The sequence below is a fragment of the Castanea sativa genome, chromosome 3, assembly GCF_040712315.1.
Source record: "Castanea sativa cultivar Marrone di Chiusa Pesio chromosome 3, ASM4071231v1".
NCBI lineage: Eukaryota > Viridiplantae > Streptophyta > Magnoliopsida > Fagales > Fagaceae > Castanea > Castanea sativa.
In genome coordinates, this window is record NC_134015.1 from 27117118 (window position 1) to 27141688 (window position 24571).

The 24571-nt window shown below is 35.9% G+C and overlaps 1 protein-coding gene across 1 annotated transcript; it reads right to left on the reverse strand.

Moving 5' to 3' along the window:
- Positions 1–14111: 14111 nt before the first annotated feature.
- On the reverse strand, positions 14112–24206 carry LOC142628763 (uncharacterized). The gene is made up of 22 exons (XM_075802804.1): positions 23969–24206; positions 23422–23486; positions 23246–23317; positions 23023–23130; positions 22834–22910; positions 21804–21887; positions 21497–21605; positions 21279–21368; positions 20271–20336; positions 20091–20186; positions 18997–19084; positions 18796–18873; positions 17795–18302; positions 17397–17578; positions 16986–17274; positions 16763–16861; positions 16508–16666; positions 16165–16250; positions 15889–16087; positions 15483–15595; positions 15106–15312; positions 14112–14542 (listed from the first exon to the last, which is right to left on the reverse strand). The coding sequence occupies exons 1-11, from the start codon at positions 24204–24206 to the stop codon at positions 19022–19024; spliced, it is 1068 nt and encodes a 355-aa protein (XP_075658919.1). The 3' UTR covers positions 14112–14542; positions 15106–15312; positions 15483–15595; positions 15889–16087; positions 16165–16250; positions 16508–16666; positions 16763–16861; positions 16986–17274; positions 17397–17578; positions 17795–18302; positions 18796–18873; positions 18997–19021.
- Between the last annotated feature and the right edge of the window lie 365 nt (positions 24207–24571).

Below are 24571 nucleotides of genomic sequence, written 5' to 3' on the forward strand. Positions count from 1 at the left end.
TTTAAAATAAATAGAGTAAAAAATGCTTAAAAGTTTTAAATTTTTTTAGGATGAAATTAAGCTCACCCAACATGAAGGCCGTAATTTGCCTTCACTATGCATTGTTGTTCAAACCTATTTCTTATTTAGTATTATAGGGATATGTTTGCAAAATTTTACAATTAATACTGTAATTTAATGTTAAATTTTAATGTCAATCCCCCCAATGTCTAATTGGAAAATGTTTCTCTCCAAACCAATTTAGAGAGAAATCTTTCAAACTCCCCCTATATCCTTTTATTGAATGTCAATTTTGAAAATTTAACGGTTAGATTATATGTTTTTTTATGTTCTTAATACATACGTAAAATTTCATTAAAATTAGATGTTATTTACTATTCGATCAATAAACATATTTTTTATTTCAAATTTTAAACCACAAAATCTTTGAAATTTAAATATTTGATTAATAATATAGTTATTGATCTTTAATCTTCTTAAAATTTTGCTAGCATAAAGGATATAATAAGAACTTACAAATTAACGGTTATATTTTCAAAATTCACATCTAAAAAAAAATTTAAGGAGAATTTGAAAATTTTTGAAGAGAAACCTTGTCTTGTCTAATTTAGTGTCAAAATTAACACTTGCCTATTCATCTTAAACCATTATAGCATTTGTAATATACAGCCTAAACCATAAGAGTGTTGCAATGGACACACTCAATTATGAGATGTTCACATGAGATCTAACCCCACCCTCCACCCCCTCGTTGGTGTGCGTGTGTTTCTTAATGTATACATGGTGAATACTGAAAACTAATCTCACAAACTCCTAATTTCACTAAGCCCAGTTTAGGTTTGATGATGGTTTGATAAGTCATCTTTAGACAGACACTAGTCAACATTGATAAGGCCCAACTAAAACTAATGTGGACAGCCGAACTTTGCGAAGCCCAATTCTAAAATTTTTGAAGAACTGCATTTTTCATTTGCTAAATTGAGAGGTGGAGAAAAATCACACACTCTGATGCGCAACTACAAAACCAAATGCCAAAAGGACAAAAGAGAAAAAGTGGAGGCCCATTTCCATTAATTTGGGCTTTAGTAGATGTTTAATTATTAAGCACATTGCAAGTAATGAAGTCAGCAAGCTGGCCATTGTAGTGCAAATGAACTTTTTTTTTTTTTTTTTTTTTCCAGTCATTGTAGTGTAAATGATTCCATTTGGCAACTTTTTTTTTTGTTTTTTTAATGCTTATAAAGCTACCCCCAAGAACAAATGGGTAGGAAGGAAATCCAATTATGACAATTTTATATGTCTTTTAAGCTTATATATACGAGCTTATGAGGAGCTCAAATGGGAATCCATATATGCTTCCGTATGTAAGATTGTAAGTTTATAACTTGTAAGTTAAACTATAGCCCAACCTCAATCCCACTTAAGAAGTTAGAGACAACAATAGTAATAAATATGAAACCAAACCAGTGATACATGGTTGCTTACTAAATTTGAGCACAATCCTATTTTACACCAAGACTCTGACCATTGAAATAAAAATTTGGATAGTATTTTACGAAGCTTCATGTAATCCTGTTTAATCATCATCAAGATTGAGATCACATAATGTGAAAATATATTTTTTAGTGACAAAAAAATAAAATAAAAATAAAAATAACTAAACCAATGTTATATCGTAGCTTTCGAGAATCTGAGAACAATGCTTACTTTAAACCAAGACCCTAACCACTGACTGAAAATTCGGATAGTGTTTTATTAAGCTTCATGTTATCATATTTAATCATCTCAAAAATTAAGATTATATTGTATGAAAATATACTTCTAGTGATAAAAATAATATTAAATGAAACTAATGTTACAAATATGAGTGCAATCAATGACAAAACTGGAATTTCATATTAAGAGGGGTCAAAGCATGAAACAACAAACTTTTACTTCTCAAGAACAAGAAATAATACTAAGATTCAAATAGAACATATAATATACATTTCAATCCAATCACCTATTAAAATGGAAATCAACATTATTTTGAATCCCAAAAATTACATCTGAACACCTAAACCCACAAACACTAGTATGAATAAGTGCTAGAGAGCACAAACCATATATATATAACCTGGTTGGCCTTGAAATTAACTATCATGAAATAATCAAATTCTGCTGAACTAAGACAATGTAATCTTTGAGGTGGACTGAAATGTAAATCTATGCAAACATAAATAAGCCAAATTTATTACAAAGCATACGCAAAAAACAAAAACAAAAAACAAAAAACAAAAAAACAAAAAAACGAAAACAAAAAACAAAACAAAGAGAACTCTACCAGTCTATTTAGCTCCTCAAAAAATGTGGGAAAAGATTAAAGAAACGTAACAATTTTACAAGTCAATTGAATCCAAATACTTGAGAAAAAAAAACTAAAATATGCAAAATAATTATACAACAAAAAAAAGCACGAGCAACAATAAAGAAAACCCATTTGGATAGCAAAGCAAAAAACCAATCCCTAGTAAGCAAACAACACTGGTTACAAAGTATATAACAAGGAAAAATAAATAAATAAATGCAACTCATGCATATGATAGTGCTTTTTAATTAAATTTCGTATTTATTTGTTTCTAATCCCAGTACAAAAAAAAAAGTAAATTATAAAGTCATCAAATGATAAATATAATTAACAAATTAGTAAATAGCAGAGTACTGGAGTTGTTCTTCCATGAAATCTAAAGACCAAAACCCACAAGCTCCAAAAAAGAATAAATGCCATAGAGACCACAAACCAAACATAAAACCTGATTTGAAACTCAAATTAACAATTACATAATCATCACTAATAGAAACTCAAATCCCTCAAAACCAACACAATGTAATCATTGACCTAGACTGAATAGTAAAATTGAACAAAAACAAATAAGGCAAATTGATTGCAAAGCAGAGCAAACATAAAAATAAATTGAGAACTCTAACCATCTATTTGGCTACTGGAAAAAAGGGGGGAAAATTAATCGGGATATAACAATTTTACAGGTTAAGTTAATCCAAAATAAAATTTTAATTGAATCCAAATTAAAAAAAAAAATTCTAACTAAAATATCCAAAACAAAACTAATTGAAACCCCCAAGGCATGCTTCAAAAAAATCTAACCCAAAAGGTGAGATAAATAGAAGAAAAACCAGGTTATTCTAACGCTTTAGTTTGATTTAGTGGCTCTTCTTGTAAAATACCCAACTATTATATCTGGTAAATAACTGTGTAAACTTGTTGTGTAAACTTGTTCTTCGACAAAAGGACAGGCAAAGAAGGGTTTTTAAAATTACAGAAAATACGATAAAAGAGAGATTGCAAAAGAAGTCGAAGGAAAACACAAAGATATATGCAAACTTTCAAATCTGGTTTGAACAGCAAAAATGTGCAAGATTGATTCCACATAGCTGTTTTAAGAGAGAGGGGGGGGGGGGGAGGGGAGTTATTTCTAAAGATCCACGGACTAATCAAAAACATTAATGTGTACAACACCTTAGATAATGGTAGCAATCTCTGAAAGTTATTCAATTTTATATGTTTTCAATTGTTAGATTTCCTTCCATGTGCGAAGGAAAATTATTATGTTATGTCGAGTTGAAAATGGTTACATGTAATTATTATTCTTATTTACTTGGCGTAAATCTTATTTTCTGTAGGCATAAACTGGGTTAGCTGTTTCTGCTGTGGATGCGCAGAAGAATGGCTGTGAATAAAATTGTTGAAAGCTGAATGGGTTTAGTTTATTCCTGCCTTGCTAGTTTTTTTTTTTTTGAAAGACCAGATTAACAAGTTTTTCTTCAATATTGTTTATAGGTGGTAGATATGGCCATGACTTTTGCGAAAAACATGCTAATTTAACAATAATTAGCAGTCTTGCTTTTGGGGCTTGGCTTCTTCTGTAAGATGAGAACTATGTGAGAGTTTTTGGTCTGGTCTCGGGCTCAAGTTTTGCGATTGAGACATGGTAAAGACTAAAGAGAGAATGATGGAAAGGTTGGAGAAGGTATGGAAGACAATGTTGTAGACGACTAAATTTCTTAGTTCGAAATAAATCAAACAAGTAAAATAGTTTCACAAATACGAATTTGTATTGATGAATATGTGGTACAATTCTCTGTAATTACAAAAGAGTGATCCTCTGATTCGATCTCCTTGAAAGATTTGTTGATTGGAATTGTGATTTTGATTTGAACACAAGATATCCTTCAATTTGGCTGAGGAATGGATCGAAGATCTTTGAAATGGAATTACAACGAATCTCTGGCTATGAGCTTGTTAGAAATTCTTTGTTCTTCGTGTTCTTCGTGTGTCCTTCGTATTCTTCGTGTGTTCTTCGTGTTTGAAGGTTTGTGGTGGAAGTTCTTCGGTGCTTTAGAGGCTTGATTCCGTAGAGCTTTGTTGATTTATGATTTGTTGAGGTTTCTGGAGGCTTTTGAGCTTGATTCTAGTGACCTTTGAAACCTGGACGAGTAGTTTGGATGATTTTACTTCAAATGTTGTTTGTATTCGAGGTTGAAGTTCTTGAAATTCTTGGAGGCTTTGGGGTTTGATTCCGGCAGAGCTTCTGGATTTCTGAACTCGAGATATCTTCTTCCTTCTCTCTGTCCTCTGTCTGTCTTAGGAAGGCTTCTATTTATAGGAGTTTAGGGGTGGGTGAGTGACATGTGGCGGAGTTTGATTGGTACACTTGTCACAGCCTGATTGGTCCGCTTATATCATCGCTTACACGTGCTAGATTGCTTATGTCATCGCTTACACGTGCAGGGCTGCTTGTGTCATCGCTTACGCATGCTGATGCAGTTTCATGCCTTTATTTCAATGATACTTGGCAAATTTCTATTGGAATCTGAATAGTGATGGCAAAACCTAGCAGCAGTACGTGGCGCTTGTAATTGGTTGTATTTTGTGGACTTGGTAGTATGATATGTCAGCTTGTGATAGGTCAGGAATTTTCCCTCTCTACAAATGTCTCTGACTATAGAGGAAGAGGAAGAAGGAGTGGATGGAGTCAGAAGTAGACCAAGGACTACTAGTGGAGATGAAGATAAAAGGCAGGCACTGCCTTTTATAAAGCTAACTTCCAAAAGTCTTAACTATGAAAAGCACCTTGACGAAGACAGAATGTGCAGACTAGCAGTGTGAGGGGCTTCTATGTAGTAAGTTAGGCAACATTTGAAAGAATAATGGAAGTAGCATCTCGAGTTTCTAAAACTCGAGATCTACATTAAAACTCGAGTCTCAGAGACTCGCTTTGTGCTGGCTGAGTTGGACAAAAAAATGCCACCTAGATCTCGAGTCTTAAAGACTCGTTTTACACAAAATAAAAATCGAGTCTTTAAGACTCGATTTTCTTAAAGAAAAACATGTTATCAACTCACAATATTTAACTAAAATTTGCATAGAACTCGAGTCTTATAGACTCGAGTTCCACTGGGCAGATTACTAAAAACTCACACGCATAACACTCAACCTGTATTTAACACAAGTGCTATAAACACAAATAGCCTGATACGCAGCCTTCTCACCCAAAACCAGAGCATCCTCACTAAGTCTCTCAGCCTCACTAACTCTCACCCTCACTAACTCTCACTCACCCATAACTCTCACACCACACTGCCTCTCACTCTCACTCACCACACTGCCTCTCTCACTGCTCTTCCTTCTCAGCAAATTCATATCTCAGGTAAGGGTTTGCATAATTTGATTGTCATTGTAGTTGGGTATGTTGTCTATGGGTGTGGGTTAATGAGTTTGACTATTTATTTTGTAAATAGTTAACATAATTTAGTTAATTTACCAATATTGTGAATTATAGAACTTTGTTTTGTTAGTGTTAATCTTTTGAGTATTTATTTGCATGGTTTTTGTTATCAAAATTATATTCATCATTTCTAGGCTTTTATTTTTATCATGATCTTACAAGTTTTTTTGACTTTATCATTGTTTTGGGTATGAAATGGGTAGTGAATGAATGTAATGAATGGGTATGAAATGAGTATGTAATCATGCTCCTTTACCCACCTAGTTCTTTCAGAACCCTTTTAGGCATTATAGGTCACCACACAATGGAGTAATAGATAATTATGTCTCTCCATCCACTAGGATTAGAAGGTTTACATCTTGACCTTCAGATATTAATGGGCAATGGGGCACTCAATAATCTGGCTTGAATATGTTCAGCCTCAAGATCACATTACTTTTTTTCCCCCACATTACAACTATGTGATTTAACTAACATAGTATGACTTGAACAGGTTCACAATGCCTGAAATTGATATAATCCTGTACTACGGTGGTTCGCTTAAGAATGCCAATGTGAACAAGGGATTGCCATTTAAAGGGTTGGGTATAAAGACCTATTATACCCAAATTGATCATAGGTTGAAGACCCTTGACGAATTGAAGATGTTTGTCATGGAAGAGTTGTGTGAGAATCCTGCTGTGCACAACATACAAATTACTTATCGTATGCGAAATGAAATCTTGAAGCACCGGATTAATTACAAGTATATGGTGATAGAAACAGACAAACATGTAAAGATCATGTTTGACAAGTTGGAGAGAATAGCTGAAGTAACTAATATTGAGTTGTACATACAGTTGAAGCCGCGTGCAGTCTGGTAAGAGGATATCCAACAAACAACCACAAGCTTACAAGTTACGGTTCCGGATGCTCAATATGAGTATTCTACATATGTAGAGGATGATGATGTTCATGCCGATGGTGATGATGATGATGATGATGACGACTATGTTGATGAGACTACTACTGTTAACAATGATGATGACGATGATGATGACAACTATGTTGATGAGAATCTTGCCATTAACGGTGAAGATTTTGCCGATAGAGATGAGTATGAAGACAGGATTGACAGAGGGGACGTTCGGGACTTTGAGGACTTTGAGAGGGACATTGATGACGATGAGACATTGGACGGTAGTGAACCTGATGCAAACAATGTTATTAATGTCCAAAACATTACGAACACAATCCCTGCCTACGCACCTCCTAAGTTGTCATTCTCTGCAAATACTTGGGAAAATATGGTTGATCCTTCATATATTGAAATGTCATTTGTGTCTACTTGGAGAGAGGGGATGAATTTGTGCAAAGGGTTGACCTTTGCCAATAAAGTGGAGGTGAAGCGTGTATTAACAATTTGTGCCCTCAAGGAAAACAAACAGTTTACGATCACTAGGTCAACGACAAAAAAACTTTGTGCGAAATGCGTGCATGAGTCATGCAAGTGGTATGTTTGCGCAGTTATGAAGCCCAATCTCCACGAACTATAGATGGTCACCGTGTATACGGTTCCTCACACGTGTATACCGACTAGGGTGTGAAATGATGGTAGAATGATGAGTTGTAATTTTATTGCAGCAGACATCCATAAGAAGTTATGTGAGGATCACACTACCCAAATTAAGCATCTCAGATCTATGATAGAGACGAAATATAATGGCCATAAGCCTTCTTACTACAAGGTATGGGATGTGAAACAAAAGGCAATTACGAAGATGTTTGGGAATTGGGAAGAGTTTTACCAAATGCTGCAAAAGTTGCTAATGGCATATATTGATCAGGACCCGACTACCCAGATTTGCTATCGTATCACACCCACCGATGAAGATGACACCGTATTGTTGCATTATGTGTTTTGGTCTTTCAGTCCATGCATATCAAGATTCAAATACTGCAAGCCAGTTATCAGTATTGATGGGACCCATCTATATGGTAAATATCAGGGAAAGTTGTCGGTCGCAATGGCAACCGACGCTAACAACAAGGTATTCCCTTTCGCCTTTGCTATTGTGGATTGTGAGCCAGGGTCCAGTTGGAGGTGGTTTTTACGGTGCCTCAAAGTAACGATTGGCCACGTGATACTTGACGAAGGCATTTGCATAATTTCTGACCGACATCTCGGTATCAAAAACGCCATTGCAAACTAGCCTAGAAGGGATGATGGAAGAACACGGGTATTTCATAGATATTGCCTTCGGCATGTTGCTAGCAACTTCAACACCCAATTTCAAAACTTGACTCTAAAGTCAGCGGCGTTGAAAGTGGGATATGCTAGTTAGGTAGTTAAATTTGATACCATAATGGAGTCCATTAAGCAGGTGGAAATTGAGGCCATTAGGAATAGGAAGAAGGTGACGACGAGGGATGGTAAGGAAAAGAATCAAGATTATCTTCCATACATATACCTAATGAGCGAGTTTGTGGATATGTGGACCCAGTCACATGATGGTGGGAGACATTTTGGGGCAATGACAACCAATATATTAGAGTGCTTCAATGGTGTACTGAAAGGTGCACGGGGCCTTCCTATTGTCGCGTTGGTTGAGTTCACTTGGAAAAAAATTGTTGAATATTTCCACGACCGGCACAAAGAATACCATTATGAGTTGTCAGAGGGTAAGAAATGGAGTGAATATGCCTTATCCACGTGGGATGGAAATAAGTGTAAATCTGAGAAACACTATCTCAAGCCATTTAGCAATGAAGAGCTGATATTTCAAGTAGTTACCCAACTCAACACGTGTAGCGCAGGAGGGGGAAACCACAGTTATGAAGTTCGGTTATGGGAAAGAACATGCAGTTATGGGAAATGGCAAAACATAGGGATCCCGTGTTCACATGCAATTAGAGTATGTGACTATTTACATATTGATTCAACCACATATATTCACCCATGTTATGGTTTGAACCATGCCCTTAACACTTATGAGCATGCATTTGTGGTTCCTAAGTCACAGTCATTATGGAGGGATCCCATGGGGCCAAAGTGGTTGCCTAATCCAGCATTGTTGCGGGCCAAAGGTCAACTAGTGAAGTCAAGAATAAGGAATGAGATGGATGGAGTGAGGAATAAGGATCGAGAATCGGGATGGCAGAGGGAGGACGCAGATTTGATAGAGAGTCAACCCAAGCAGACATGTGGACTATGTCATGCTTCCGGGCATAATCGCATAAAATGTCCGCAGTCTCGTGGCGCTTCCACAAGCAATCATGTTCCACACTAAGTAGGTAGATGGCAAAAAGTTATGCATCGGTTAAATAATTGTTGTTCATTTGATGTTCACCTAATGTTTACTATCTTGTCTCCTAACGTGATTAATCTACGGTTTTCATGCGTGCTTCCATGGACGACGTTTTTGTCGTGCGGACCGCTGATCTTAGGAAAAGTGACTACGTTGTATTGGCTCTATGTGAACTTTTTGGTTTTTGTTGAATGTACTTGTAATTCTCTATCCAATGTATTTCTATGAAGATTGTGATTTGAGTTGTATGGTTAGAACTGCAAATTAAGCTTGGTTGGGCATGTTTAGAATGTTGATATATTGAGAATGCCTTTTGCTACGATGTAAGTGCATTTCATTGTAAAACTATGTTTATGTAGAGAGCGTAACAGTTTCTATAGTTTGGTGCCTATTGAGAATGCGTTTTGATGTAATTTAAGTGCATTTACATTCTCAGCTTCTCTGCCTCTCAATGAGTGTTTATGGATTAGATTCTCAGCTTCTCTATCTCTGTTTCTCAGTAGGTGCATGCACACATTTCAGTTTTTGGTTTGCCTGCATGTCCAGGAAAAAAATAAAAAAAAATTTCCCAGTTTCTGGTTTGCCTATGTTTTGCACGTCTAGAGGGGAAAAAAAAAAAATTTCCCAACAAAACTCGAGTCTATGAAACTCGAGTTCCACTGGGGAAAACAGAGCAAAACAGAGCATTGAGCACTTTTTGATCTCGATAATTAAATACTCGAGTTCTTCAATATAACTCAAGTCTATGAAACTTGAGTTTTATAGATAATCTCGAGTTTCAAACACTACTGTTCTTTTCTTTTTTTTTTTGTGATTTTTTTTAAAATCTCACTTTTTAAAAAAAAATAAGCTTATCTAGCCTTTAAAATTTAGGCACGTACAAAAAGTTAATCTGATTTTGATTTAATTACATTTATAGTATATGTATGTGCTATAGAGTATAGAGAGAAAAAAGACATAACATAATTGTATAATATTTATAAAAAAAAAAAAAAAAAAACAAACATTCCTTTTCATGAAAAAGCTTATTTTTATAATTCTATAGATCCATTTATTTTAAATTATTTGTTATTCTTCTATTGATCCAATTTTACTATCAATTTTCATATTCTAATATTATATTCTTTATCTATTTATTGTAAGGCAAAAGAAATATGGTTCGAAAAAAAGATCGATTTTGGGATTATGTTGAAGAACTAAATGGTCGTTTCAAATGTAAGTTTTGTGAATGTAATTTTGCTAGGGTGCTACAAGGATTAAAGCACACTTAGGTGGTGTTAAAGGTCATGATATTGGTATTTGTAAAAAAGTACCTACAAAAGTCCAAGAAGAAGCTTCTCTAAATATTGGACAGCCTAACAAAAAACTTAAAGGTGCATTGACTTCAAGCAAGGCGGAGTAGAGGAAAATTAGCTCAACTTCAATTTGGTCCTTTTGGTCCACTTTGGTCTAATTCAGTCCACTTTGGTCCTTTTGGTCCATTCAGTTTAATTTGGTCCCATTCGGTCCATTAAATCTACTTTGGTCCCATTTAGTCGACTTTGGTCAGCTTTCATCTTATTCAGTCATTTGGTTCTAGTTGGTCCAATTTGGTCCATTCAGACCACTTTCGTCCATTTTGGTCAATTTCGATCTATCTTTGTAAACTTACATATATAATGGGAAACAACAGGTTTACGTTGAGAGCCCTTATTCTAAATCTAAATTTATTAAAAATAGACTCGAGTTTCAAAGGTTCGAGTTCCTTTCACATTTTTTAAAAAAATGTCACCTTTTTTCTTTTTCTTTTTTTTTTTTTCTTTTCTTGTAGACATATGAGCCTTTTTTTCATTTAATTGAGCTAAAAATTGGGGGTCCCACTATTTACTCACAAAACTTACTATCTAATTATTGCATGTGGCTCTGCCATTGTGTTTCGAAAATAAAAATAAAACACCTTGGGAAATATGGGTTGCATAGAAAGAAGGTAGCGAATTGATCTACAAATATTTTTGAGAAATTTTGTAAAGCGAAATAGATTTTATAAGTTGAATGTCATACGGGACAACCTTTGAATACACAGATATGTATACCCTTTGCAATGCACCGTTTTCAAGGATGCAGAGGACCCCTAAAAAGTTTATGATGCATTTAACACAACTCGGTATTGTCTCGTCAAGTCATGTCAGATGAAGCACAGGCATGCTGAATACTCTTCACGTGAATGGGGTAGGAGTGCTGAATAGTCATGCCAGTACACTGCAACTACTGCCCACAACAAGAGAATCTCACTATGACATTGAGAACATTTAAACAAAAAATTTATATCGTGGTTTTCCAGCCTGTATTGACATGACAAGCCCGAATATGTTAAATTTTAATGCTTGAATACACAGTGAACTGAGGTTATAAATGCACCACAATAATTATCTTATTCCTACACCACTAACTTCGTAGGTTGACTAAGCTATGAGTCGCAACGCCTCAACATCATCTCGTACACATAGAAACAAGTTTCAATCTACTTCAACAAATGGATTATCACAAGTTCCAGCAGATCAACAACTACAAACATACATAGACTACTATGGAGGGAAATGGGTTGGAAAGAAGAGAGATTTCGTTAATATGCTAATATACACATACGAGAGTCTTGGAAGCGTCGGCCACATCATGGTCAGCAAACCTACAAAAATAAGTACAGATACCACCGCAATGGAGTTCGCCATAGCAGAACCGCCATGGTCAACCCTATACGAGAAGAGGTGTGAGTTGGAGGTGTATTGTCAATTGCACGAGTTACGAGTTCTTAAGGCACGCTTAGCCGAGTTACTTAGAGATGAACCTGCCAACATACTTGCTCGCCTTGAACGAGAGAACAATCAAATACAAAGGCGACTAGACCGTTTTCATGCAATCCAAAAAGCTAGAAAGCATCTAAAGGGGAAGGCGCAAGAGCGAGCCATGAAGTCTATTAATGAAATTACTACGTTAGATGATGAACGTGATATTTCTGACTTCTCAGATTCAAGCAATGATGATTTCCAAAAATTTCTACCTACGAACATTTGACGTTGTTGTTAAAGTCCACGCGTTGTGTGCAATTTTTAAATGTTGTTGTTAATGTCTGACAAATCGTGTCACCGTACGTTCACTTGTTGCAAATCTAAAGATGAATTGCACACAACTTGTGGCTAAGTTTACATGAAATCAGTTGCTCATTTTTTCCTTGCTGTTCTTTGTTGGAATAGAATGATAAGGTGTAATTTTATTAGTGTTTGCAAGAATTATAAGTACTTGGTGAAAATTATGGTCCAAACTCACATAATATTCACATCTAATTCAACAAGTTAATCCCACGTCCACTAGGAAGGGAATAGTCAAAATCAAAGCTCCAAGAGCTCTCTTGTTTGTCTAATCCCTTGATGAAGGAAAGCGCTTCCATACTTTTTCCATAACATACGACATAAAAGGATGAAGCAATCGTAGCCCATTGTCAATCATAACCAAAGTGTGTTTCGAGCAAAACTCTTGTCAATCTCAATAAAAATAGCACACAGTTGCTTGGATCACTCCCAGTAAAGAAAGGCTTAATTGCTTGAAATCAATTGATCACATAGTTGGCAAGTCATCTGGATTTACATTTGTGGGCAGAGCATAATCATCCCCTAAGTTACCCTCCTCTAGCCTCTTATGAAGACCTTCCAAGGATATCTCACTTATTACTTCAAGTGGATCGATGACATTTCCCAAGAACCTAGACATCTTGCGCCCATGTGCAACTGTGTGCAGTGAGAAATTGCCTTGACACCCCTATCATGCTCATTCAGATTGCAAACATGGCTTGCTTTGTGTACATGAGTTTGACATCAGTTTTAAGCTTTAGTATTTAACTTTTAACTTTTATATACAACTTTTTAAAACTTCATTTTTGTTTCCCCTTTTAAAACTTTTTACAACTTTTTAAAACTTCACATTAAATGTGTACTTGGCTTGCTTTGCTTTTTTCTCATTTTTTTGACTTCGTAGCTTGCTGCATTGAGTTTAAATTTAACACAGCACTTCATTTAGGGAGGTGAACAAGTGGTTTATGAAGGGCCTTTATTGCTTAGATTATGTGACTAAAGTCATACAACTTTGTTCATTTGGCATTGGTGGGAAGAAAACACTATCAAAAATAGGAACATAAAAAAAAAACTCATTTCTTAATGTGCCATATAGTAAAATAGAATCCTATTGTTATCTAGTATAAACTACAATTCAGGATTAGGAAGTGCACAGAAGTGGTTTTCTGGTTCTACAAAAACCTAGTCGATGGAGTACAAAAGAGGCAGCTACATTACATATCTTCAGGCCTAACATCCCACCTGGTCTTGCGCTTTCTTCGCCCATCCATTCGAAGAAGAAACCTTGCTATGTCTTGTGGAAATGACACTTTTGTTCCATGCACAGGACCCTGCTCTTCGTTGTTGCTGATCCACCCATAGCAAGGTCTACGTGGACGGGCTGGGAGAGTATCCACCCGTTGTGGGGTGTCCAAAGCAAGAGGAGGGCAAGTAAGACTATTCCCAAGGTGTTTACCACCACCAAAGTCCTTTATTTCTCCCTCCAGCAGTGAGGATTGTTCCAATATAGTGGAAGTTAAGATTGTTCCACTGTATTGGAACAATCCTCACTGGAGGAGGGAGAAATAAAGGACTTTGGTGGTGGTAAACACCTTGGGAATAGTCTTACTTGCCCTTCTCCTGCTTTGCACACCCCACAGTGGGCGGATACTCTCCCAGCCCGTCCACGTAGACCTTGCTATGGGTGGATCAGCAGCAACGAAGAGCAGGATCCTAATAAGTTACTGATAACATACAAGAGTGACACATTCTCATATCCATTGAATTCAACATTTTGGGCAAAACCAAGTCCTATCAGTAGCAGCTGTCTTCACCATTTTTTGTAATATCAAGTCCACTTGATATAAGTGGTTTATATGCATTGTCAATAAATTGTCCTTCACAAAGTGCACCTTCTTTTCTTTCTTTCTTTCTTTTTCTCTCAGATAAAAAAATGTAAACATTTTCCCACTTTTCTATTTAAATAGGTATCTGCATATTTACTCACCATATTGGTATACTTTGACATATTCCACGGGAACACCTATAGTGAATGTCCATGTACTTACAGTACTAAATGGATACAACTAGCTAACTGCTGCTAGTGGTCCAAAACTCTAGCAACAAGCAACTACCTAGTATTCATTCAAAACAAGGAACTACCTAATAACATAATTCCAACAATCAATGGTAACTCAATATCTCTGTAAGAATAGCAATATTAAAGATGCTAGAATCGCCTCCCAACTATGGGCACACAAGCACTAAAGTCTGTAGCTGACTCTTATCACATCATTTGCCGATGAAGATCAGCTGATTGCTGAGCCAGCTCAACCATCATGGCCTCATCAAAGAACTTGTTAATGCTCACATCCTCACTCATTCCCTGCCAAATTCAAGACAAACTCAAACATTATTACAGCTTAAATGCAATTTTCTAGTTCTACATTACTGTTGAAATTGCATGATTGATAAAATATCCACAGATAAATTTGCATGACTTTGCAGCATCCACCTTGACAAAATCTTTCTCAGATTGTGTTGTAAATGGAGAGAAATCATGGGCAGAAAGATAAATGGTAAATGACAGCACACACTGCATATCAATCGTGCTGCACTACTTAAAAACAATATCACAGCCAAGCCTTTTGTGCGTGCGTCTATATATATGGCTTGGTAAGTTACAATCACTGGGTCTTGAAGCCACAACTTCAAAGCACACCCATGAATCTATAATGAAAATTATAGAAGGAAAAGATGTTTTAGAGCAATTTTTAAATAGTCACTCTAGAACATATTAAGGAAAGCACAATGCACTTCAAAGCACTACTGAGTTTTTAAAGAGTTTAAAGGAGTCCGTGACTGAGAGAGTGAGAGAGAGACTTCAGCTCTGCTCTTTGTTGTATGTGTCTGAATGAGAGAGAGAGGGTGGGAGGGAGAACAGCTTACCTTTCTATGCCTCGTCTTCACCATAAATTCACGAGCAAGATGCTGAATTGGAGCCGGTTCAAGTGGCTGCAGAACCATACTCTTGTCAAGAGGGTCACTAGGAACAATAGCCCAATGATCAAACACTGAGAGGCAAAATGCTTGTCCTTGAGTATGGTATCTCAAGTTTGTCTCAAAACCGAATGATTCTATGACAGGTGAAAATGCCTGAAAATCCAGTAGGGCTAAAATTAGGAACATAAAAGTTGAAGCATACATGTGTATTCAAATTGAAATCAACAATGCAACACACAAACCAACGGTCCCAAAAAAATTTCCATTGGTCATACAAGTATTTCCTAGAGGATCTTTATGTGGACAGAGTTTAGTCACAAAACCTTAACAATATAAGCTGGGGTCCCTGGTTGAGGATTTTGGGAGCTGTTACGTGTCCACGCCAGCGAGATAAGACCGTATAGATTGCAGAGACACAATCGCTTGGTGTTTGTATCTGAAACAACAGCATCAAAAATTTAGTTGTAGCTCAAAGTTCATGTCTTGACATAAGTCATAACTCAAATAATAGTTGTTTCTCAAAATCTCTATCATAATACAACCTCATGAACGAAAAGCATTTACTTCAACTTATAAATATAACTTGAAAAGTTTACACATGTTTAAGTTTAGTATCATTGAAAGTTTTTCATTAAGCTCTATAGATGGGAACTGAAAGAAACAACCAATTGGATATCTTCCTAAAAAATGCAATCTCATCTTGATGTGATATTAGTAGCAAGCATTTACCTCCACATAATACATTGGTTCCATAAGCCTAGGGGTTGCCATAAGGAAAGCTGAGTAGGCCACACACCGAGCGGTAGGAATGATTTAACCAGATCCCCGATGCAGTGGCTCAGGTGCAATCCTGGCATCAACTATTTTGAACTTAACAATCCTGATGCGTTCATCACAGAGGGGTCCTTCTCGAGCACCCCATTTAAATCTGTCCAAAATAAATAAAATCATTAATACTGAGGTAAAGGAGACCACGAAAAAAGAAGAAGACATCATCTAATTTACCCCTGAACAATGGAATCTTTGACAGCATTCAGCAAGTTCTTGTCAACTTCACCTGAGAGCGTGTCATCTAGTAGAATGTTAGGCCCCTGCATATGTGGCATTTTGTCAAACAAGAGCATAGAAACTCAAGTATGGCATGAAATACAAGTCTCGAATATCTTATAAAAATAATCATAAACTTAAAAAATAAATAAATAAATTGTGAACATTGCTAAGTCTAAGATATAAAAAAAGAGCATCAAAATGGAAGGCAAGACTAATAAGAGAGCAATAGAATTGTTTATACTTTCTTCTTAATTACATAAAGAGCAGGCAAATGCACACATCCTCAAGCACACTATACCTGCTTATCAGGGCCAAATGCCCATATGGACCGTGATGCAAGCACATCCCACCCATAACTCTTCTCAAAGAATTCACCAATTGTCTTCCGATTCCAATCAATGCTTACACCACCATTCTCAATGTCCTCTGGTAGTCCTCTCTCCAAAGGCTCTGCGATCTAGAAAATGAGAAGAGGTATAAGTGATCATATTGCAGGAATAGAATCACATATGATTCTCAATAGCAACAAAATCAACCAAACTGGATTTCTTACCATGGTTATTTTGTTCTTTTTGTTCGGTGTTTCAGCAAAACATTTCATTGATGAAGTCTCCACCACAGTTTCACACAAGGAAACAACAGGATCTGCTACCTAGATTTCAAGTTAAGCACAATAAGCAAAGATGTGCCTATCAGCAGAAACTACACTCAAAACATCAGAACAGAAGAAGTGATGGTATAGAAGCTAGAGAAAGAAGCGTGAATAAATAACTAACTTGACTTCTACTTCAGAATAGAGCTCTCTAAGGTCTCTCATGATTGAATCCAAGTACAACTCTCCTGTACCAAAAACTCTTCAGGGAATGGGAACATCATCTCCACATTCTACGAATCTGACTGCTCAAATGGAACACGCACAAACAACTGTCCATGCAGTGTCACAACGGTATATGTTTGATGCGGTTAACAGCACCCCTATCTGAACTTGTGAATTTCCTATGCACTGCCTTGAGCTTACCTTCTGCAGCCACAGGATGTAAGCTTACCAAGAGCTCCGCGCAATCCCTGTTACATTGCAAAGTAAACATCATCAATTCTGGTACATGGAAAGAGATGCATATAATAACTTAATAAATATCAACTTATGTACTTATTTGACTAACAAAACAATAAGTATGTAGTCTTACTTTAGCTGGCATTCAGAATAGCCTGTGTAGTGCTCCAGAGTTTCATTCCAGAAAGGGCTGTTGTCAAGGGTACATCGTGCAGCATAAAAAACAGAAGCAACAATCTTTGAAGGGCAATATGAAGTTATAGTAGGATAGTGCAGTAGACCAAGTTCAGCTAAGAAAAACACCATATTCTCCATCTACACATCATAAAAATCAAATAATTACTCCCAATTATCCCTTACAATTATCCCTTGAATACATAAGACCTCTCAAAAATACATAAGAGGTCACTTTCAGTTAAGACCTCTCAAAAATCTTTGGAGATACACATTTAAATTTATAAATTTGTAGTGACATTAAACTATGGAATTAGGGAGGGTAAAACGCAAATTATAACAAAAAAAATAGCATACATCTCCAGCAAATTCTTCAGGTAGTAGCTAGTTCAAGTAGGGTTTGATCTGTACTAGTGAGAAAATATTTAGCAGCAGCAGCAGCAGCAGCAGCAGCAAGTAAGATAACGCTTACAACACCAACTTTAAGAGTAGATAATGGACCCAATGATTCTTTTTTGTGCTTGCTATCATTCTTGACACTAGATACAAACTCGCCAGTGCATTTTACAGAAGGGTTTTTCATAAATGATGCATACGAATCAATTTCTGCCCTTATTAATGCGGGTTTCAAAGAACCCTTAACAATCTGGAAATGCCGATCACACACAACAGTAGCAGTAATGTCTTCCCTCAAAGCAACAATTCTAGCTTCCCTACACAGACCCTCCAGTTCAGCTCCTGTGAAAAGTTGGGTATCCTCTGCTATTCTTCTGAGATCAACATCCGGTCCTATCTTCATATTACGTGTATGTACACAAAGTATCTCATACCGACCTTCTAGATCAGGTAGTGGTACATATAGAACCTACAATTTCATTAATAAAAAAACTAAATAAATAAATAAAATAAAATAAAAAAACTGACAGAAGTCAAAAAAGACTCTTGCCTAAGACCCAAAAAAACTAAAATATTTTACAACAGGACACTAAACAAGCCAATACTTTTTTTTTTATAAGAAAGATGTATATTGGAAAAAAACTGCTTAAGCAATAAGAGCACAAAGTTTGCCAATAAAATTACAAGGGAAAACCACAAAAAGACCAATACTTGATTCCCACACTAGACTATAACTATAATTGGAATAGTATATCATACATAAAAGAGTACCACAAAAAGTTCAGGAATCTGAAGCAATTTAGTGCTATATCATGCAAGATGACGAGGATGCAAACTGATTCACTAACTCGCTATTTGAAGTTCATAATCTCAAACTTTGCACTACCTAGAGAGAGAGACCAACTTAACAAGTGTTTATACTCACTATGAACATGAAGGAAACAGTGAACAAACTTTCTTACCAGATCAAAGCGTCCAGGGTGCATAAGTGCAGCATCAATTGCGTGAGGACAATTTGTAGCAGCCAAAACAAGAATTCCCTTAACAAGAAAATGAGCATAAACATGAATTAGAGGAAGAAACTAGAAGCTCTCTCCATTTTATCCTACAGAAAAATTTAAGATAACTGGAAAATAAAATAATTATTGGGAATGAATGCTTACTTTAGCTTCTTCTAAACCATCCATTTCAGTTAGTCAAGTAGATAGAAGCCTCTCTCCAACTGTAATGTTGCTGATTGAACTTCCACCTCTGCCATTTAAAAAAGGATAATAATAATCATATAGAGGAAGAAAAAAAAGCTACAAGTTTATTAGTTGTGTTTGGATCCCATCCTAACACCTTCCATTGAAAGGACATAACCTAGCTCTCAGTGCAAAAAACCACAAAAAAACGGATTAAGTCATTAATTAAAAATCTTAACAGAACTTATACATCACAAGATCATAGTTTTGCGACATTGAACACTAATAAGGTTGGGGGGGGGGGGGGGGTTTGAGGAAAACAAGCCAAATTAAGGTTACATGTACTATAAGGCAAGTTGGTTAACAAGTAAACCAGGCTAGTTGATATCACACTTAATCCTGCATGGCGATAAATAGTTCATGGTTCTCTATAGAAAACCTGGTTGTTGGAATTTTGGACCAACTAACACAATTCAACCACCTAATTGTTCAGGCTTGTATAACCAAGCAACCATTTTGAGTTTCCAGAACAGCAAAACACATACATAATAGAAAGGATGTAACATGTGCTGTCCTTCTTGAATCATAGGAGTTGTAGGAAGACGCACAATCAAAGTGATTTCATGCTGTCATTGTTTGAAAGTGCATAGATCAATCCTTAGAATAAAAGGTTTTAGATAATTTATCCTAGTTCACAACATAATGGCCAACGGTAAACTAAGAAAACAAAATTTTGCTAAATTTGTCAAGCTTTTAACCATCTGATACATAAATTCTCCAGATCCAATATGCAAATTTTTTTTTGTCATCTTAACCACATTTGCTGCATGCCTTGACATATTCTTAGGTAGGGTATTATCTTTTGCATGCTAAATCCCACTCTCACGTTTTCCATATATAAATTTGGTGCTCATACGTCCTATGTTGTCACCAATAACTACAACATGAACCAGCAACAATGCTTTGAACTACATAGAGACAGAAATTGACAAGGAGCTACTAAGTTTTTTTTTTTTTGGTCAACATTTCTGAATATCATTTAACAGCAGAATGCTCGACAAATAGTCGTGTACCTTGGGGACTGGAGCATTTGTGCGTCGATGTCTAATTTTCAATCCAGGTTTTGTAAGCTTTAAGATCACCGGTTGGCCATCCTTTGGATGGTTTCCCTAAGAAGTTAAAATGAACGAGTTCAGTAATAAGTAAAAATATATAAATGAAACAAAACTCATTTCAGAAAATGACATGCATACCAATGTGATAGGGTAGCGCAGCAACTCAATAGCATCCTGAAGGGTAATAGAGTCCACATTCTTTATCTGAAAAGAATGACTTTCGCCTGTTTTAGTATAAAAAGTTTATAAAATCCAGTTAAAAGTATGTCATTAAGTGCATTGACACAGCAAAAACTAGGGAAAGAATAGGGACCAAGAATTGGTTAGATCAGTGCAATTATATACAAACATACATACCAAAAATAGCTATTGCAAAAAGGACCAAGAAGATTCAGTTCTGCCATATCTGAGACCATTCAATTTTTTTATTTATAAGAAGGCCATTTAATTAAAGTTGGGTGCTGAAAAATATGTCTATATAAGAGAATCTAATGACAAAATCAGCAAGACAGCAAGGTCACTGAAGCAGATACTGGAGCCAAAAGTATACACGTGCACAGACCCCCACACACACAACTATTTCAAAAGGACTGTGCATATTCAGTTTTGCCATATCTGAGACCATAGAATTTTTATTTTATATTTTATAAGAAGACCAATTAATTAAAGTTGGATGCAAATAATATCCATATAAGAGAATCTAGAGACAAAATTGGGCAAAGACGGCAAGTGAAGTGCATGTTGGAGCTAGATACATAATTACATATACATATTACACACACACAAACATACATACTATAATATATATATATATATATATATATATATAGACACGGCTATTTCTAAAGGAACATCAATATTCAATTACCATATCTGAGACCATATAATAACTTTTTTATAAGAAGACCATTAAGTTAAGTTGGTGCTGAAAAATGTATGCATATAAGTGAATCTAGATGATAAGACAAGGCAAAGACAGAAGAACAAGCATGGTGTGTGCCTATTGATAGAACCAAAAGGAATGATGATGTTTGCTTGAAACATGAAAGACACAAAGATAACATCTTTAGGATCCACAACAACAAATATTTGCAAAAACCCAGGATTTTGGGTTCCAAAATGTCAACAAAAGAAGAATTTACATACATGCGAAACAGAGGCTCTTTTAGGTACGAATCCCTTCCTGTCTTCACCATGCTGAACATAAAATCTATAAGGACCACTCTTCAAAAGAATCTGAAAAAAGAGAACAATTAATTGTCAATTTATACAAGTAATACAACAATGAAGCAAAACAATATGAAAGATCCAGGGATCACATTTGGAAAAGAAAAAAAATTCTAAGACCAAAATTTAATGCAAACCTTTTCGCTGGAAACTGGGTTAATACCCAGCAGTTTTGGCTTCTCGACATTATTGTTTTGAGGAGGAACCTCTTCAAAATCATCACCATATAATGTCTTGGCAATATACCTATTCACAGCAACCAAATGCATGATAATAAGGACCTTTTGCAGTCACTACAAAACACTATGACCAATATCGATTTCAGTTTTTATTTCCCCGCTGAAGAGTATGGATTTCAGTTGAGAACATATATCAAGCAGCATCTCTATTCTATGCATATAACATGCAATGAAATGAAGCTATTATCATGCTGTTACGACTTACTTGCACCTCGGGTGTTGATCACAACCTATAAAATAGCCAGCGCCAAAACTACTTACTTTGAAAATCAAATCTCCCTCCATACAACTGAAACAAATCAAAACAAAGATTACATTAAGGTTATTATTGGTGAAGATATCAAATAATATATATCCGTAAGTAGATCTTTAAATAACTATTACAGCATCATGTTAAAGACCAGGATAACCATAACTATCCATGATAACAAGAAATTATGAAATCATATTTTATGAATTATAACATCAACATGGAAACATTTTCCAAGTGTTACATTGTGGCCAAACGTGCTAGTACTAAATCATTTAGAATTTGGGGGACGCAAAATTTGCCAAGCTCGTCACTTGTTTTCACCAAGTAACAATTTGGCTATAGATTGAGTGCTTAAATTCAAATTCAACACGTAACTTTATGGATCAGATAGATATGAACATCCAGTAAACCAAGATATTTTGCTTCCCAGGCGTAGAATGAGAACATTTTAATCTAAAGGTACCACATACTTCTTCAGGGATTGAATAGGAAGTTTAAAACTTTTTGTGTGTGCATATCTAGAAATATCAACTATTATCACAACTCTCTTGAGAGAAAATTGGAATGTACAAAATTTTGACATTAAGCTTAATAAATTAGAAATACATTGTCAAGGTTTGACACTGAAATGTGAGGAAATAATCTAAGCAAAAGGATTGTATAATCCAATAAAAGGGGAAAATGAGAAAGCAAAATATCATTTTCCTTTAAAATTAACCATCAAAGTCCAATACAAATATTCCTTAAAGGAAATGTTAATAACAATAAACCCAATGGTCTCTAGACCAAATGACATCTCCTCCCCCATAAACAAAGGGTGGAGTGCTAGGTCACAATTTCAATACTGTATAAGTGTGTGAGTTGTATTACCTAAAACAACAGCAATATAATATTACCCAGTTCAGATAAAGGTCAATTCACCATTTAGTTACCGCACATTTCAATTTCCATTTCCAAAGTAGAAATGGAAGCATGTACATACCTGGGACAGGTCCTACTTTTATCAGGGAGAGAATCAAACAAGAAATCCCCAAATTTTTTCTCCAACATATTCTCCACCTGCAAATATTATACAACCATAGTAGTTGAAAATTCCTGAATATTATGCAAACTTATGCTATCATCTCTGAACAGCACAATCAGAGCCTTACTCCAAAGAAAGCAACCATACCTGATGAATATGGACACTATTAGCACGGTCACAGTACGAGCTGAATCGTGTCCAATAGTCTCTAAGAAGGCCTTTCCATTCAGTCAATCCAGCAGATACATTATCAAGCTGAAGCAAAAGAGGCTAGTGTGTTTGAAAATTCACGTGGCAACATCAGCCAAACAAATAAATTACAAAATGTAATGAAAAACAGAATATGTAACAAAACAATGAAAAAAATTACCTCAGTCTCCATATCAGCAATGAAACTATATTCTGTGACCTCAGAACAATGGTGACAAAGAAATGCTGACACCTAGATTAGATATAATCAAACAAAAATTGGATAATAGAAAAGGTGGTCAAGAGAATCAGAAAATAGACAATTGGAAAGCCTTCAGTGAAAAGGCCAGAACTTACCATGCGGCCACGAAATTCTGGATACAAGACACGGCTTTTTGGAACATCCTTTCCAAATAACGTTACTGTGCAAATGATTTCGTTAGTTGGCTGGGTTTGGAAAGTATGTGGGAAACTAACAACTCGAGTTTTAGAAACTCGAGATTTAATTGAAACTCGAGTTTTTAAAACTCGAGTTGTCGTGTTTGTTCTTCGATTACGTGGACAAAGTTTCCACCTGGAGGAATTTAGCCACGTAGAAATCGAGTTTATAAGACTCGAAATATGTATTAAAAATCGAGATTGTAAAACTCGAGTTATTGGGTTTGTCGGAATTTAGCCAGGTAGAAATCGAGTTTATAAGACTCGAAATCCACACAATTTTCCCCCACTTTACCTTTCAAACGCGTAACTGAAACACTCTCAATCTCTCAACTCTCAGTACTCTCAATCTCTCAACTCTCAGTACTAGCAGTACTCTCAATCTCTCAACTCTCAGTCTCTCAACTCTCAGTACTCTCAATCTCTCAACTCTCAGTCTCTCAAACGCTCTCTCTCAATCTGTCACTTTGAAACGCTCTTTCTCCTCTTTCAGAACCCTCTCTCTCTCGCTTCTCGCCCGCTACACCGACCGCCGCTACACCGACCGCCGGTCCGCCGTAACACCGCCGTAAGCCTCTCTCCCTTCTCTCCATTTCATGGTATCCACCTATCCAAAACCATCGTTGCCACCAAGAACCCAACTTCAACTTCTTGCAGCAAGTAACATTCTTTTTCCCCTCTCCTTTAGTTCTTGTTGGTTCCATTTGCTAGTCTTCTTCTATGCTTATGGGTTGTCATCTCGTGTTACCGCTTTATTTGGACATAAAATGCAAGAATTTGTATGGGTTTGGTAGTAGGTGTCTGTTTTAAGTTAGTTCAAATGTTGATTTTTATTGCATGGAAGCCGTTTGTGAAATTGTCTCTTACAAGCTTTGAAACTAATTGGGTGTATCTATGAAGTTGGTCCAGATGGTTTCATTAATTTTAACTATCAGTTTGTGTGTAGTTAAAATTTTGAAAGCTATATTGATATGCTTTCTAGTGTGAATGAATGGTACCGATCGTTTTGAGTCATTTTTCTAGTAAAAAAGAAAAGGAAAATTTTTTCTTAATTGTTTGCTACATTCTC

Coding starts and splice junctions, on each gene's coding strand:
- LOC142628763 (XM_075802804.1), bottom strand. CDS start 24,206: ATGGAACCAACAAGAACTAAAGGAGAGGGGAAAAAGAATGTTACTTGC. Junction 23,318..23,421: donor CAGAATTTCGTGGCCGCATG/GTAAGTTCTGGC, acceptor TATCTAATCTAG/GTGTCAGCATTTCTTTGTCA. Junction 21,888..22,833: donor AAAAGTAGGACCTGTCCCAG/GTATGTACATGC, acceptor GATTTGTTTCAG/TTGTATGGAGGGAGATTTGA.